We start from the raw sequence: 19,196 nt of genomic DNA, 5'->3' as shown, positions 1-19,196 counted from the left end.
ACGTGCGTGCACCCCTCTATGCGACTGCTTTGTCGCTTTTACAAGCATAAATTGGGTAACTACTTTGCATAAAGATCAGTTTTTTCCGCGATTGTACACTACTTAACTGCTAAAATTTAAACTTGAGATTTACACCGGGGCACAAAAGATTTACACTGGGGCACGTGCCCCAGTAAAAGGGGTCTAGCGACGCCCCTGAATGCAAGTGAACGCGCAGTGCCGGCGCCTTCATGCACGGACCGGTAATTATATACTCTGCTATATTTGCTTTTTATTTAATAAATACATGCATTTTGTTGATTAAACATTTATTAAAATTAGGATACAATTTATACAAAACGAAATTCACTTCAAAGAAATGCTTTCTACAAAGCAAAACTTAATAAAGTGGTAAAAATCATGGCTGAGGATTTACAGAAACAAAACTTACTCTGCACTTTACTGTTAGCCTAAAAGACATAAATGTTAATAATTTGGAACACAACCAGGAGAGACTTTAATTTTAATTATTGTATTACTGTATTTTATTTACTATTCGAATAAAGGAATTTATCAAAAAATAGCCTGTAGCATTTACTTTTCGCAAACCTTGTGAACATGCGAAACCAAAAGCAGTGACCTCACGCCAAATGTTTTTTTATTGGTTTATAAAGTACAAACAGACCAGTTAAAAACTGAGTGTGAGGGATTTGTTCACTTCACACAAAAAGATCTTGGAAAGAAAGAGATGACTAACTGTAGTAGGGTTTAGTCTATAATAGCCCTTTACAGATCCCTTTTTTTAACCGACAACCGACAACTTTGACAGGTTAACGTTGATACGGTCAACCATCGGTCAAACGGTCATCGGTTAACATCCCTACCAAATGTAATATCTTTATTAAGATGATATGCGGACAACATTCAACTTTAGGAAATAAATTAGTTTATGACTTGACAAAGTAACTGAGAAAAATGCATTATTATTTCTTTAGGGACAGACAGACAGTCAGATACAGGCAATAGGACCAATGAAAAGGTCTCAAAAAATTCAGAATTTCTTCATTTTGAAGAAAAAAAGAGAGATCGAAGCAGAAAGGCATGAGGAGAGGGAAGAGAGGAAGATGCAGCAGTAGTCCACTGACTTTTCTGCAAACCAAGGTATTTGTATTACATGCAGAGACCAGAGGGAGGTTAAAACAAAAACACATCAGGAGGTTTAAATGTACTGAATGTATCAGGATACAGTATACAGTATTATTACCTTCAATGTAGGGCAAGTTACACTAATTCACTGTTTATATGTATTTAAATGTGCCACCCCTCTCTAAGTCTGTGCCCCAGTCCGGCCCCCCCATGAAAAATTCTCTAGACCCGCCCCTGATACACTGATGACTCATTTTCTGACATTTAAAAGTGCTTTTTTTAGGTTGGGGGGCTTTAAGTTAAAACACAACTATGACAGCTGCACCCAACAATTCTGTGCATCACTGCACAGCACCCTTACTGTGCATTCAAACCGCCACCGGCGAAAGCGTCAATAAAAGCTCTGGCTGTCCTACCAACGACGCTAAAGAAAAGGTGTAGTGGACACTCTGATGCTCGAATGCATTTTCTGAACTCCTCTCAGGCGGAGGTTTTCGCCTTCCGATTGGTTGCCGCCGAACCGCGTCATAGCTCATTACCATAAAGTTGAGCTGATTTCGACTCTCCTCGACGCTCACGCTGTACACGACGCGCCACTATGGAACCACTTTGACGCTCTCGCCGGTGGTGGTGTGAAAGCACAGTTAGGAACTTAAACGTGTGAAACATTCTGTTGCTGTTCACAAACAATCAGGGACTAGGAAGGCTTTTAGTAATTTTACTTCATGAAAGTTGCGCTGATACTTTTTTTTGCTAAAAGTAAGCAGTAAGGTACTCAAGTTTTGTAAGTATTGTAAATAAGTCCCGACTGAGGTGGTTGCAGGTACTACCAAACAACGTCCTTCATCTGTGAATAATGGCGCTTTTCCATTGCATAGTATGGTAAATGGTAATGGTAAATGGACTGCATTTATTGCATAGTACCCCATTGGTTGGGTCTGGTCAGCTGATACCAAAACGTAACGCAAAAACACCGTAGATCACTGATTGGTCTGAAAGAATCACTATCAGCGTCATCGCTAAAATGTAAAAGATTAGCTTTACCTTTATGCTAGCTTGCGCTGTCTCGAATAAAGCTGTTGTCATCTGTGCTTGCTTTAAGTTCCCAAACTCCTATTTAGCGATGAGAAACATCCAAAGGTTGTGAATCAGGAACACCATAACAGATTTTTCCAGACTTGCAGTTTGTGGTGGCACATTTGCGATGCGCACGTCAGCATTATATATGCTTACATGCAACTTCAATGAGGCTCAGCGGAGCACATTGACTGACGCCACGGGTGTTTGAACAGAAACTGTCATGTGAGACAGAGTTATAAACGCAATGTGCAAAGATCTATTTGTGGTGGCCAATTTTTATTTTGTGGCGGACTGAGAAATAAATAAAAGTATGGGATTGTATGATGCTCTTACTTGTTTGATGTCACAGCAGTATGCAGAGCAAATATAATGACACGCCTATAATCCCTCCCACTGCTAAGTGTTACTAAACTCGATGGAAAAGCTAAACAAGCCAAAGTGAGGTGAGGTGAGGTGAGCTGACCCGACCTGACCCAAACCAAACCGTGGGGTACTTTGCGATGGAAAAGTGCCATTTTTCACATTACAGTACAGCCTCTCATATTGCTTACTTTAAACGATAGATGAATTTTGCATCGTCTAATCGTCATCTAACTTTCCATTTTATAAAAATAAAATACAGCGACTAGTCAAATACATGAGCATCCAAATTACTGATAGTGGCCGAACATCACTGCTAATACTTTGTTTAAAGCAACACTATGTAGTTTCCATGTAAAAATGACTTACAGCTCCCCCAAGTGGTTGAAAAGCGCAACAGTGCCTGGTATCAGACACTCTTCTGCAGACAGGGGGAGGGGCAGAGCTGTGTTTCCTACCCTCCACCGCCACTCTCAAAGTGTGCTTGTAGCAGCTAGGAGGCTGCTCAGGTTGCAGCAACAGTACAATCTGTCCAGTTAAAAGTTGTTCTATCACTGAAATAATTTTAGAGATATTATTTAAAGGTTAAAAAACTATATAGGGCCCTATCTTGCACCCAGCGCAATTGACTTTGTCAGTGACGCATGTATCATTCGTATTTTGCACCGGCGCACAGCGGGTTTTTCCCTCCACAGACGCACGTCGGCAAACTAGGGAATGAACTTGCGCTCCCTGGGCGGTTCAGCGCAAAAAAGGAGGCGTGTTCCGGCGCAAACATCCCTGATGCTATTTTGCAGTTTTAAAAAACAATTGCGCCACTGACCAAAAAAAAAACTAGTCTAAAGTCAGTGGCGCGTTGCGCGTGGTTCATTATGCTATTTTAAAGGCGCATGCTTGACCATAATGTATAGCGTGCACAACGCGCATACACTTTGCTTATCTAATCTACACAGATGCAACAGTTATTTTTGCAAATCATAAGTTGTTACAATAAAAAATATTAACACATGAGATAAGGGGAATCATAGTGGTGAACATTGTGGTGATAGTTTTTATTTATTGTGTGTGGCTGCGTTAAAAAATTCTCATGCAAATAACGATTAAAATATTTTCATACGTTTTTGTGTGGCTGTATTACGTTTATTTTATGTAAATAATAATTAAAATGTTTTCATAAGAAACCTTAATGTATATGAACTTGATTTGTAAGTGTTCTTTGGGGTTGGACCTTGCTTGCGTTTCTTGGGTCCGATTTCAAAGCCCCCAAACCCTTTCAGCTGTGAGGGTGGACGCAGATCTGTGTAGAGGCAGATCCACCTCCCGTTACACGGCGTGCCCGAGTTATGCTGGCAAGCTTGGGATTCCCCCGTCTCCTGACATCATTGTAGCGCTTGGCGCAACGTTCTGGGGATGCCAGCTGATGAGACAATTGTGGCTATTTCCTCTCACGCCTGTTTGATCGATGCTGATTTGGGCGGGTTTCTCCTATCCTCATACAAAACAACTTCTCTGTCTTTAACTGCTCTTACAAGAACGTGGGTCTCCTCGGCTGTGAACCGCTCCTGGCGTGCGCCTGGTAAATCCGTCATAATAATAGCAACCCGCCATGGAACTTGTGCCCTTGCGTTTAAAGGGAATGTTGGATAGCGTTCTGATTAGTTTATTTAACGTTACGCCCAAACCACACCTATGAATAATGAACCTACTTCAGACAAACCCCTTATTGATTTGCGCCTGGGGCAAGAGTTATTTCTCCCGCCGGGAAAATAGCAACAGCGCCCAAGATCCGCCCACAAAGTCACTTGCGCTTTGCACTTGCGTTTCAGATCGTTAAAATAGGGCCCATAGTGTTGCTTTAATTTCCGAGGATCTTTTAATAAGACACTGGCAAGCTGGAGGCAAAAGACAAAAATAATTTAGATCTCCTGCTCCTTTTTGCAGTTTATAATTTTTTAATTAGGCAGCAATAATAGATCACACACACCTGATCAGCAGCTGTGAATACACAACATACCCAGTACCTGCAACAACCCAGAGCATGTGCGCACAAACGCAAGCAGATACACACACGCATTATTCTATCCTAACAGTAATGATGGATATAGTCAGTGCATACACATTTCCTACACCACATGACCCTTTCTCTACAATCTTTTATTGCCTGATAATGGAAAATGAGACAACAGCTGTTGTTGAAAACTTACTACACAGTTTAAAGTATTCTTGGAAAATGTAATGGTTTTTTTCCATTATCACTGCCTTTACTCGATTAGTCTGAAGGCCTTGTTTGAAGCTCAGCATTCATAAAAGAAATACATAACTTATTAACAAGCTAACCTGTAACACCAGATCTGATTTACATTCGCTGAACAAATTTAAAGACCCATCCAAGATTATTTTCTGTTTTTCTAAATGTACTATTTATAGTATGTGCTTGAAGTAATAGTTCATGCCAAAATGAATATTGTACTTTTATCTCAGGTGTACATGACTTTCTGCTTTCAGCTAAACACAGTCAGAGTTATAATAAATAATATCTTGGCTCTTTTTAGCTTTTAATGGCATTGGATAGTGTCCCATTTTAAAGCGACAAAAATCACATCCATCGATCGAATCTAATCCATACCATCCAGTTAGAAAATGTCTTATGAGGTAAAGCAGCAGTCAGCTTTCGCCTGACCTCAAGTTTGAATAATAAATGTTTCCTTAAAAACATTTGTCTTAAAAGACATTTAACAATGATGATTAAAGGCAAAACCGAAATGGTCTCTAATTTTTTCCACGGCTGTATAGCTAAGCTTTACTACTGTAGATAATTCAATGAAGGTAAAGGTCAGTCCTTCCTTACAGCTCCAGTATAAACCCACAGACCCGTTCCTCTTCCTAACACTTCCATAATCAGATGCATTAGGAAGCATGTTAGCAGAGGTACATTTGATCTGGATTATAGCCTCATGGAAATCCTGCCAAACAAAAAGCACAAGCACGCTCGCACATGCCTGCCTGTGTAAAGTGTATATTAGCGGACCCACATTTAGCGTGCGAGTGCTCTGTTAGTAGCTGTATATAGAGCAGTGTTCATGCAGAGGTCACATTCCTATAGGACAGGGTTTCCCAACCACTGTGCCATGACAGGTTGAAAATAAATAAATAATGGACTGCAAAATTGATACAAAGGAGTTATACAGTTATACTCTAGCTGCCTGTAAAGTCGTCGCGTTCCTATGTGGCTTAGATTTTTCCAAATATATGTAAGGAATAATTGACGACGGGCCATTGAATTATAAGAAAATAATACACACCCAAGGTGCAATGCGGCACGACGCGAAGCGAGTGTGCATTATTTTCAAATAATTCAAAGGACCGTAGTCAATTATTCCTCTTATACCACGGTTACTACAAACATTGCTCTGTTGCCTATTTTTAAGACATTTGATAAGTTAGGTGTGCGGTTATCAGAAATTAATGCAAACCCACGGAACATTTCTCAGCCAATCAGAATACAGCATCCAACAGACCTGTGGTATAAACATAGATAAAGTGCCCCTTTCAAACAATTCAATCCACAGACACACTGATGATACCTATGGAAGCCCATTTCCGCCACGTTTGGGTAAAATTTTTAGATTTCCTAAGTCATAATAATGACATAATAACTCATTATTTCGACTTAGTATCTCATAATAATGAGAAACTAAGTCATTATTCTGACTTAGCATCAAATAATAATGAGAAACGTTCTCATAATAATGACTTAGTATCTCATAATAGTGACTTAGTATCTCATAATAATGACTTAGTACCTCATAATAATGACTTAGTATCTCATAATAATGACTTAGTATCTCATAATAATGACTTAGTATCTCATAATAATGACTTAGTATCTCATAATAATGACTTAGTATCTCATAATAATGACTTAGTATCTCATAATAATGAGAAACTTTCTTATAATAATGACTTAATATCTCATAATAATGACTTAGTATCTCATAATAATAATGAGAAACTTTCTTATAATAATGGCTTAGTATCTCATAATAATGAGAAACTAAGTCATTATTTCGACTTAGTATCTCATAATAATGAGAAACTTTCTCATAATAATGACTCAGGTTGTTTTCACATATGTTGGTGCGCACCGTAGTGCGGCCTCGGAGCGCACCAAAATACATTGTATCATTTTTCAGTTAGTGCGGTCCGTGTTCACATATATATATTTTTTACTTTACTCGAGATGCCGCACCGTACACCATGTGACAACGGTCAGCGTTGTCATTGGTCTCTGACAGCTCTTACCGTCTCATGACCACCCCCACGTTTCCACGACAACCAGCCTGACAGGGAGAGCGCAGTTATCAAGATGTGGAGATAAACGATGCACGTCTTTGCAAAGTTTCTTTGCTTTAACGCGAAATTGCGTAGCTGTTCTATTAAAGCCTTTCTCACGGAGCCGTTTGCTAAAAAGCCCGTAATGTCACTATTTGTGTGTGGAGGACAGCATTTATAAAATCATCAGCTCAAACGTAAAGGAGACCGCGAATCTCTATGCAACGGACCAGGATTGGCTTGTTTGTTGTTAACCCACAATATAACACCCGGCTCACGTCACAACGGAAGCCCAGTGGCTCAAACATGTGGAGAACTTCCTGTATTTGGTTCGGCCCGAGGTCCAGCAGTGTTCACACCACAGATGGGTCGCCCCAGAGTTTGGCAACAGCCGCTCCGAGACCACCTGTTTAGAGCGGTCTCGGAGCGGCCGTTTAGTGCGCACCCGAGTGCGGCTGTTGTGTTCACACTGACCCAAACACACCGTACTCGGAGCGACACGTCATTTGGGCCGACCTAAACAGTGTATATGTGAAAACACCCTCAGTATCTCATAATAATGACTTAGTATCTCATAATAATGACCTAGTCGAAATAATGACTTAGTATCTCATAATAATGACCTAGTCGAAATAATGACTTAGTTTCTCATTATTATGAGATACTAAGTCATTATTATGAGAAAGTTTCTCATTATTATGAGATACTAAGCCATTATTTCGACTTAGTATCTCATAATAATGAGAATTTTTTCTTATAATAATGACTTAGTATCTTATAATAATGAGAAACTTTCTCATAATAATGACTTAGTATCTCATAATAATGACTTAGTATCTCATAATAATGACTTAGTCGAAATAATGACTTAGTTTCTCATTATTATGAGATACTAAGTCATTATTATGAGAAAGTTTCTCATTATTATGAGATACTAAGCCATTATTTCGACTTAGTATCTCATAATAATGAGAATTTTTTCTTATAATAATGACTTAGTATCTCATAATAATGAGAAACTTTCTCATAATAATGACTTAGTATCTCATAATAATGACTTAGTATCTCATTATTATGACTTAGTATCTCATTATTATGAGATGCTAAGTCAGAATTATGACTTAGTTTCTCATTATTATGAGATACTAAGTCAAAATAATGAGTTATTATGTCATTATTATGACTTAGGAAATCTAAGTGGTGGAAATGGGCTTCCATATTGATACAGTATGTCTGTTGATATTGAAAGTGTCGTGCTAGAAAATAATTAAAACTAGTGTCAGATTTGTCCTTCAGGTTGATAAATCAACAGAAATAAGAGGCCAGATCTGTTGTTAGCAAATGTGTACTTTGTGGATGGTGAGAATGTTTTTGCAAGGAGTTGCTATCAAAGACCACAGAAGACCAACATTTTTGGGTGTCATCCGATTATACTGAACAAGGTCGTCTAAAATGGGAAAACTGTAATAGCAGCAGCTACAACCAGACCTACAGTACCAAGGGATTTGTCAGCAGGGTGAAAGGCACTTGTTGCCAAGACGTTATCAAACAAGTTATCAGATGTGTTTGATGCAATGTGGATGGTCCATTTTGTCAAAACAAGACCTTGGAAAAGCCACCATTTGTAAACAGATGGGGGCAGACCATAAGACTTTACTACAGTACTTCATGTGAAGCCTTTGACTGGTTGCGATACTCATTTAGCTCAACTAAAGAATTGATAACGCAAATGGACCGTCACTGCAGCAGCAGCTCACTAAAAATAAGACAGGACTGTGGCTTGAAAATTGCTTTCAGTGATCTGCCTTTAAAGGTAACAATAACTTTAAATGTAACCATATCTTTTTATTGCACAAATAAACTCTTTATCATCACATATCCACATCACAAGATCAACTGCTCACCCACCTTCATATCAATGGAAATGTGCTTACTCATAGGCCTGTGCTGTTGGGAGTAATGTGTTAAAAGAAATGAATTGCAAAATATTAAAGTAATGCTTATTAAATTGACACAATAATTTACAAATAATTTTTTAGTTGCAATAGCTGTGTGATGCGCCAATGTGACCTGACGTATTACGTAATCAAGCTGAAAGGTCCTACATGACATGTGCAAAACTTCAGCTCCAGTGTTTACAAGTGTGGAGAAAAAGTTCAGATGTTGTTGTGGAATGATACTATTTAATGTCTTTGTGTCAGTTTATTAAAATAGTTTGCAAATGTGCGTTTCATATATGTATCGTGTGACCTTTCGACGTGATTACACAATACATAGTGCAAGACGAGAAGTTGTGGTTTAAAAGAGCACATTTTAATTTTTCCTACTGAAAATGAGGATGGTTTTGCTATAAGACCCTTTATTCCTCGGTTGGGATCATTTAGAGTCCTTTGAAGCTGTTTTGAAACTGCAATTTTAAGTTGCATTAAATTGTGAACTGTTGAGGTCATTAAAAGTCTATTAAATTGAGAAAAATCCTGGAATGTTTTCCTCAAAAAACATAATTTCTTCTCGACTGAACAAAGAAAGACATCAACATCTTGGATGACATGGTGGTGTGTAAATTATCTGGGTTTTTTAATAAAAGTGGAGTAATCCTTTCATGCATTTACAAAGAACAAAACTATGTAGTTATGCAACACATATATTTTATTGTAAGTAATATAAAATTGCAGTGGCTTATTGTTTACAAAATGGTCATGTCATGTATAAAGATTCACCTGTGAAACAAACAAGCAGATGTCATACATGTAGGTATTTTAAAATAGGTAGGTAGGTGTTTAAAATAACTGTGCATTGCAAAGTAAATGACAGAACAGAGTTATATGTTAACAAAAGGATTTAAGGTACAGTACTTATTTGTGACACAAGTATTTTGTAATAGGTTTTGACATCAGGAGGATATAAACAGGACACCTCATTGTTTCAACATGGCAATCTATTATTGTATTATGGAAACACTGCAGTCAATAGACGGCTTTAAATAAAGAAACACATAATGCAAATCATTGCCAAACATCTTTTATATTTGCCTGTACTTCTCTCTATTTTCTGTAAAGCTGCTATAATGTTATGCAAAATTGTAAAAAGCACAATAGAAATTAATTAAAATCTGATGTTATTAACACACAATGAGAAAACAAAACAAGGTTTGGGTTTTACATTTTACTCAGATAAAAAAAAAAAGAAGTATTCATGCTGCCTTAAAAGTTAATGTAACTTAATAATATTAGTTGACTCAATATTTTTCTTGAGATGAACTCATAATTTTAAGACAGCACTTACCTTTTTAAGTTGAACGAATAAATCTTTTATACTTATAAAACATTTATAGACATTTATATGCAATGAAAGACTGAAAGTCAATTTGGAGTAAGCATCTGGGAAATGCATAAATACATTTAATAGTATTTATCCTGCTTACCTGTTATCTAACTGTGAATGAGTGCTTTTAAACAAATAGTGAATATATGTTGTGTATTTGTTAAAATTAAAACACCACCGTTTTTCAATATATACATCCCTATCTTTTTTTAATGTTTGCACTTCATCTTTGTACATCGTGTCGTGAATATGTTAGCATTTAGCCTAGCCCCATTTATTCCTTAGGATCCAAACAGGGATGAATTTAGAAGCCACCAAACACTTCAATGTTTTCCTTATTTAAAGTCTATTACATAGAGTAGTTGCACGAGAAAGTATGATGGTACAAAGGGGGAGTAGTCAGGATTGATGATGTTACTGTGCCGGAGGTCTAAGTGCTGCAAACTAAGTGCTCTTCCGCCATACAATACAGTTCTCATTTTTTATCTGCTTTAAAATTGCCATGTTTTATTTTGTGCCACCATACTTACTCGTGTAACTACTCATGTCTTTAAATAGGGAAAACATGGAAGTGTTTGGTGGCTTCTAAAGTTTGGATCCTAAGGAATGAATGGGGCTAGGCTAAATGCTAACATATTCACGACGCGCTGTGCAAGATTAAGTGCACCCATTGAATAGAGATAGGGATCTATCAATTCATCTAAGTTGAGGTAAGAACATAGTAAAATATTGAAAAACAGTGGTGTTTTCCTTTAATACATTACCCCTTTAAATTGATTTGAATAAAGCACTTTGTATCTGTGCACTGTTGCAAAGCCACTTTACAGAAAGCATTTTTTTTAAGGCTGCTAAAACAAGGTAACTTAAATGGTAAGTGTGCTCATGAAGTATTAAATGCTGGCTATAGTAGGCAGCCCACTAGAGCTTATGAATTGTGGAATGGAAAAGATCACTGTCTCTCTCTCTCTCTGAGAACGCGTCCAATGTCTGGGGAGACCTGAGATGAAAGAGAGACGCAAGGACCAAAATAAAGTTTATTTACAGAGCGAGACTTTGGAGAGGTGAACAGCGTGTCATTTTAATAGTACATTTTTAGGAGATGAATGAAAGATTGTTATGATGTTGTGGCTAAAGAGCATAGGCACACCCACCAACATAGCACATGAGATGTAGAAATGCTCAAATATTTAGAAGTTATGAGTTGTTCCAGTATCAAATCCAATGAATCTGCACACACTTTACAGACAAACACAAACCTTTGTTTCTTGAATTATATTACAGTACATCATACAGTATTATATAAAAAAACAGACCACATGAAAATCAAAGAATAACAACATACACATTCAACAGCAATTACAGTACCAACTTTAAAACAAACCTCAAAGTTAGACTTTAATGGTTGTATTTCTGAGTCATTACATTGTTTTTACAAGACATTTGGTGTTATGATATGGTTAGGTATGTTAAGTACTAAATAAAGACAGAACCAGGGGGTCTATGTGGTTGAATGAAGTATAATGATTCATATATTCACTGTGAGTTAATCTGTAGTCTTGGCACACAACTCAAGTGGAGTACGTGACGGCAGCACATGCGTATATGTGTGAACACACACGCTTAGCATTTCTGCTCTTGAAAGCTTCACCTTTTGCCGTGCATTCTGGGACTGTCCCGTCAATGGATACCTGTGATGCTTAAACAAAAATATATCTAAGATGTTGCCTATTACACATTAAAAGTCTACCCATATATGCATCTAACTATTTCGGAAAATGTTGATAGAAACATTGAGAGACTCTCTTCCTGTTACCTTCCAGCTCTCCAAATTTTAAGTCATCCAGCGGGGCAGATTCTATAAATTACATCCACACTTTCTCCTTGGCAACATCTTGGGTAACTGGAGTCAAGCGCTGGATTCCTCAGCTCGGTGTGAGGTACAGGGAGACGGGAGCGGGCGTCAGCGGGTCCCGTAGGACAGGAAGGGAAAAGACTACACTGTTGACATTGATGTAGCACTTGGAAAACATGCATCTTGTTGAGGACTAACTAGTTTGCGTAAGCAGTGAAGAAGCAGTGTAGTCAGGTGGACGACATTCCTAACTCAATCAGCTCTGCTAACATTGGCCTGGTACAGACCAGGGGTCAAATATGACAGGAAGTCAAAAATAAATCTTTCCAAGTTCCCTCATGCGCACAGGATGTACAGAAAGCTATAATCTACTGAGATAAAAATATCAACATCTTTTGTACTCATGATGTTGATGTTTAACTTCTTGACTTTGTTATAAAACACCAAATCAGAACTGAACTGACAACTGAACTTAGCTAAAATTAAACTGAGGACTTTAAAAACAAACTATTCGTGACCATAGACTGTAAAAAAAGATGGACGACGCCTGTTCGCTCCCTTCCATTGGTGAAAAGTGAAGCCGCCAGTGTCCCGATATTGCGCTCTTGAGTCTGCGCAGTAGCGATTTCGGGACCAGTCATGCGCAGTAGTGAGCGAAATCAAAACCTCGCCCTGGCTCTCGCAGAATGCGCATATCACACGATATCACAGCTGTCAATCATGACGTGACACCACCGTTTTTATATCATTAAATAACTAACTAAACACAAACGTTATTTTAAAAACAAACATTTGAATTTACATCAGCGTGATAAAAACTACAGTAAATGACAGAAACCAGCTTCGGAAAAAAGATAATTGAAGTGTAATTAATTTTTTAGTTGGTCTCAAGTCCCATTGAATAACATGGGGAGGCGGGGTTTATGACCTATACTGGGACCAGTCACTGGGGGGCGATCGAGACGTTTTGGCTTCACTTTTCAGGGCTTGTGCAGCACGTTAACGTGATTTCACCAAGTAAGATGTGATCCTGGATCAACTCCTTTGTTGGTCCTGGATCAACATTTTCATTAACCAATCAGATTGCAGGATTAGGATTAGTGTGTATGTTAGATTTAGGTTTAGGATTGGGTTAGGGGCTTTTAAGAAATACTCCTCAAACTATTATTTTACACTAATTTGGACTGGCTGGGGGTGGGGGGGTGCATTTTTTTGTAACTCATCCGTATAAATTATATTAAGTCTTTAAGTTCTGCATAATTAATGTGTGGCCACTTGAATGACAGTTGGATCCCTGTTGCTGTCCCTACCATCGAGCTAGGTGGGCGTGGTTTCAGCAACCATGCACCTCAGCTCCACCCACCTTGGGCATCACAAATGTTCTTCATTGTTCATTGTTCTTCTGGTCTGTGTTTAAAACCTTGGGCTCTATCATAAACCCGGCGCAATGCACGACGCAAGTGTCTTTTGCTAGTTTCAACCCGGCGCAATGATAATTTTCACGCTTAGCGCCACGTTGTTTAAATAGAAAATGCATTTGCACCCAATGTTGTGCCCATGGGCGTTCTGGTCTGAAATCGAAGGTATTTCAGGCGTATTGTTGGCGCGTTGCTATTTTGAGGCAACTAAAACCTGGTCTAAAGTCAATGGCGCAATAGTGTTTTTGTTATTTAAAGAGCGCGTTAGTAATATGCGCCTATAAACGGGACGACAACACGGGTATAAAATTAAACTTGAGTCAACACAATTTAGTTGGTTTAGGTTGAATGTAGTTAATTAAATTATTTAACTCATTTAAGTTTAAGTAAAGGTAATGAATTCATTTTTTGAGTACAGTAAGGTTGCACACAGGATGTAAAGGAATTTAATTCAAGTCAAATGAAATGTAAAGAAATGCATGACTGCTGTCAATATTTTTTAATAATGAATTACTCCTAAACATGTTATCATACATACTTCATACATTGGGTATTATAATACATGATTACATAATTAATTATGAGTGTTTGCCACATACAGACTTGCTAAATGAAGTAAATTCCTGTCATTCCAATTCCAATTTATTGGCCAATTCTATTTGAATTTCTTCTCATGAACAAAGTCTACCGAGAAATTCTCCAAGTAAAGTGAGTTTATTTTGGAAATCTCTATAGGGTGATGAGTGTGATAGGATGGCTGAGGAATGTAATGTGGAATAGCACTTGAGGTTCTGGTTTCTCAGGATTAAAAGAAATGTATAAGTCTTGAAAGATGGGCGTCAGTAATGTGTGGCTGAATCTCTCTCTCATCTCAGTCGCTCTCATGAGTTGCAGTTTAAAATAAGAGGTGTTTAGAGAAACGCTGGGAAATTCCCAAGAAACATGATGAATGAAGGCTCTTACATAATATACAAAGAAAACATCAGTTTACTATACACACCTCATGTACTAATAATATACTCTTAATCACTCGGGCTGGGTGATATATTTGATGACATCTGGAAGATGATACTGCTGGATATTAAAAATAGTTTAAATACATTTTCATTTAAATTGGTAATTACAGGCAAAGTCCCTTTAGAACTTTAAAAACACAAGTTCTCAGCTTCCCTTCAGCTAATACACATGCATAAGTTGGCAAGGGCCTGACGCGACTCTGTAGAGACCCTCCTCCAGACAATCGTCCGTCTTAATAGATTGTTGATTGGTTCTTTTGGCAATAGCAACTTTATTTATGTAGCACAATTAAAACAGCACAAGTTGACCAATGTGCTTTACATTAAAAGAATGAATAACAAAGAGTAAATAAAAAACACCTTTTAACTGGAAGGTGGGATTTTCGTTATCAGAGCAGCCATATTGAGCGCTGCATTGTCCCTTATATCATATCAATAGCAGTAACGCATCTTGTTATATCTGTTTGATCTTTGATGCAGTTCATGAAGACATTAGATTAGTCTGTGCCATCAATTTTACAATGCTTTCTTGTCTCATAACTTGTATAAGACTAAGACAGAAAAAAATTGATACAAAAATTAATTGACTTTGTATTGACATTCGTCATATATTACATTTTTACTAGATATTATTATTTAAATGATTATTTATTAAAAATGATTAAATAGCACTTACAATTTAGCACAATAAAAATTTGTGTGTTTCTATTAACTTGCATTAAACATGATTTTATTTATCAAAGAACCAGAAAATGGGTAACACTTTACAATAAGGTTGTATTAGTAAACATTAGAACAATGGAAAATGTAGCTTCTCTGCATTTATTAATTCTTGTTGATGTTAGTTAATGCCAGTACAGGCATTCATGTTACACTCTTAAAGTGAACATCACTTAATATTTTGTGTTTTGGACCAATGCTTAAAGAGTTTAGTTAATTTAACTTTTAAGCGAATCCATTAAACTAAAGCATTTAAGTAAACTGAACTTATGTTATTATTAGTTTAATAATAACAACATATCATTAGTATGTTGTGAAGAATACCCATAATCCTTTGCACAAATTATTTTCAGCTTTTTCACAAAATAAAAACTGATAAGAACTTTCACTACTTAAATATTTAATAAAATGTCATATAGGTTTTAGCTTTTATATTATTGATGTTGTCAATTTTTTTTGGTGAAATCACCATTTAGGTGATCAGTTTACATGAACCCTGCTCAGCCCTCTCCGCAGTACTGACAATGCATGTCAAAAACACAGTTTTTGTATGTGTTTCTGTGGAGAATCACATTTATTCAATGATTGACATAAGTCAGTCATGAATTTTGTGTTATAATACCATTTATAACACTAAAGTTATATAAAGGAATAAAAAAAAATCTTTGAAATTAATTAACTAAGTGGAGATGTTGGACAGAGCAATTAATATTAGAAAATAAATTAAAATTAAGTTTACTAAACTTTGTTCAACTTAGTGACTAATGCTTTTTAGTAAAGGCAACTTAATTTGTCTGTTACACCAACTAAAGGATCTATGTTAATACAACTTATCCCGTTTAGTTTTACCCTGTGTAAAAACTGAAATTATTTTGTGCAACGGGTTTCCTCGCAAATTTCTAGTAATGCCAACTAAATCGGGTTAAGAGTGTAGTTTATGGTGCATTAATTAATGTAAACAGTTTACACGTTTGATTTTAATAATATGTTAGTGAATGCCGAACTAAGATTAAAGGGATAGTTCGGCCAAAAACGATATTAAACCCATGATTTACTCACCCCCAAGCTGTCCGAGTTGCATATGTCCATCGTTTTTCAGACAAACACATTTTCGGATATTTTATAAAATGTTTTAGATCTTTCAGTTGATTAAATGTAATGTTACGGGGTCCACGACCTTCAAGCCCAAAAAACGTGCGTCCATCCTTCACAAATTAAATCCAAACGGCTCCAGGATGATAAACAAAGGTCTTCTGAGGGTAATCCGTGCGGTGTTGTTGTAGAAATATCCATATTTAAAACTTTATTAACGAAAATAAATACCTTCCGGTAGCGCCGCCATCTTAGTCGCGTCCGCATTCAGGATGAGAGCTTACGCAGCCTACGGAGGCTACTCTGCTGCTGCTCTGTGCCCCCGCCCTCCGAATTTGTCATACGTCACTAAGAAAAGTGCGTACACTACGCTAATACTCTCTCCTGAATACAGAGGAGTCTAAGATGGCGGCGCTACCGGAAGGTATTTATTTTCGTTAATAAAGTTTTAAATATGGATACTTCTACAATATACAACACCGCACGGATTAGCCTCAGAAGACTTTTGTTTAATCATCCTGGAGCCGATTGGATTTATTTTGTGAAGGATGGACGCACTTTTTTTTGGACTTGAAGGTCGTGGACCCCGTAACATTACATTTAATCAACTGAAAGATCTAAAACATTTTCTAAAATATCCGAAAATGTGTTTGTCTGAAAAACGATGGACATATGCAACTCGGACAGCTTAGGGGTGAGTAAATCATGGGTTTAATATCATTTTTGGATGAACTATCCCTTTAATAAATGCTGTAGAAATATAGTTCATTGATGGTTCATGTTAGCTTATGCATTAACTACTGTAATTGAGATTAACAAATACAACTTTATTGTAAAGTGTTACCAGAAAATAATATGTGCAAAATATTTAGGCTGTATTATATCTGCAAGTATATTATCACCCAGCCCTTTACTGTAGGCACTCAATGAAAACAATGCACTAACCTGATTATTTTAAACATAACATTAGAGATGTACAAACATAATACAGGATCTGTAAAAACAGAGTCTCAAACTTAAAACATCATCTATCCACACGTTATGTACTGGCATACAGTTCAGTCCTTAAATATTAGAGAATCCTACAGATGTGTTCATACATTAAGTTGTCTCTTGAGGCTACATTGAAGGCCCACAGTCCTCTGTTTTGAGTTGACTGTGATGGACTTTCTTGTTTAAAAAAAAAAACAAGATCTATTTTTGGTGGAAACAGATCAAAACCAGGCCTAGGTTGCATTTCGCCCAATAACTAAATAAAAATTATATTGTGCCTAAAGAAAATAAGCCTATTTAAAGTTACATGATTTTCATGACAGTTTACCACATTTACCACTGCTGTAATACTTTTTTATTTAAATAACTTTTTCTTAATTTTCACCCAAGTCGTTTCCTAGATGCAGAGATTATCATCAGTTTCCTGAGATTCACCCAACCGCTGCTGTTCTCTCAGGCATTGGACAGCATGGTGGATGTGAAAATCTGCTGAAGGATTTGAGGAATCTGCTTGGTGTCCATGGCGACAAAAGAGCGTCCAGCCGGCAAGGTTCTCTGGAGCCTGCATGTCGGAGAAAAAGAAAAGACCCCCCCCCCACACATCAAACTTTAGCAATGCAAATGGGCTTTTTCTAGTGAGTTCCTATTCCTCCATGGGGGGACAATGGCTGTCATTCACGATGGGGCTTTGATAAGATACGGGTCTTGGGAAAAGCCTGTCGGTGAAAGCAAAGTACCGCCCATGTCCTTTCACTTAAACTGCTGCCCCTCCCTTCTCACTAATCATTCCTCACTGTCACTTTGTCCTGTTTAAAATAAGGCACATGCTCTTTAAATCATGCCGATCATGAAAAGACCACCACAGTGGTGCGTTCGAGTTCTCCTCATGTGCCGTTTTCGACTAAAGACCCATCGAATAATGCAAACAATACAACAAAGAGAGCTGTACATAAGCCCTATAGAACTTAAGGGCCATGCAAATTATAAAGGCCGATAACATGGTTTCTTAAAGTTGTATTTTAAAGTCATTAAGCTTGATTATAGTGCCCTTACCATCTTAGTCTTTAAAAAACAGGTTTTGTTATCTTAGCGGGACATTTAGAAAAAAAACGTTACTTTCACTGGCACAACCCTGCGCATCTAATCATGCTAGCGTTCACGATCGAGTCAATCTGCCGCAAGACATCAAACTCACCTGTCCGCCTGGTCTCCTAGGGAACCGATAAAGATGGCAAAGGCATTGACCTGCGGGTTACTGGTGAGTGCACGCGCAAACCGCTCGGGACTGATCCCGTAGCGCTCCAAGTTGGCATCGCTCAACACGATGACAAAATGCTCATCGGCTTCTTCCCGTGCCAGTTCCTTCACGGCGTGTTCGGTGCCCTCCAGAGTGTAGTCACCACTCATGCAGAACTGAGAGTGGGCATGCATGGTCTGGAGAAGCGGGCATACACCAGAACAAAAGAGTTTTAATGCATATTCAGCTTTCAGAGAGAACTCATAGGCTGCATCAGAAAGCTTAGGCAGCATATTAATCCTTCAGTTTCTTCCATTCACTTACTATAAAGGTTTATTGTGAAATTCAATTACTTCCAATAGAAATGATGATGATCTGATAACCAAGGGGCTGAAACCTAACTAAGCACATTGCTTTAAAAAGACAAAGGAAATAATTTACATTTCAAGGCCCCAATTTGGCTGCAATCATGCGTCAGAGCATCTCGGTGTGACCCAACACCGAGTCTTAGGTTTACGAATGTATGCTTGGCATTTTTCCCGATGCGGTCACATTAAACAATAGGAGGAATTCTGGGAGAAATGTTTGCTACTACGTCAGCAGAAGTGAATGCATAGGAATTCCAAACAAAACAGGAAAGTGAGGTC

General features: G+C 37.6%; 1 protein-coding gene across 1 annotated transcript in view; it reads right to left on the bottom strand.

The window, feature by feature from the left end:
• Nucleotides 1-16,967: 16,967 nt before the first annotated feature.
• The window catches only part of vwa8 (von Willebrand factor A domain containing 8), a 144,909-nt gene continuing 142,680 nt past the window's right edge, over nucleotides 16,968-19,196 (bottom strand). Inside the window, exons 43-44 of the mRNA XM_065293037.2 lie at nucleotides 18,508-18,746; nucleotides 16,968-17,874 (exon numbers count right to left, since the gene is read on the bottom strand). Of these exons, the coding sequence (XP_065149109.1) occupies nucleotides 17,766-17,874; nucleotides 18,508-18,746 (348 nt within the window). The 3' untranslated portion in view covers nucleotides 16,968-17,765. The remainder of the gene's footprint in view (nucleotides 17,875-18,507; nucleotides 18,747-19,196) is intronic.

Source organism: Paramisgurnus dabryanus, chromosome 15 (assembly GCF_030506205.2).
Source record: "Paramisgurnus dabryanus chromosome 15, PD_genome_1.1, whole genome shotgun sequence".
Lineage (NCBI taxonomy): Eukaryota > Metazoa > Chordata > Actinopteri > Cypriniformes > Cobitidae > Paramisgurnus > Paramisgurnus dabryanus.
The sequence above is the reverse complement of the archived record's forward strand: the minus strand, read 5'-3'. Positions and strand labels throughout refer to the sequence as shown.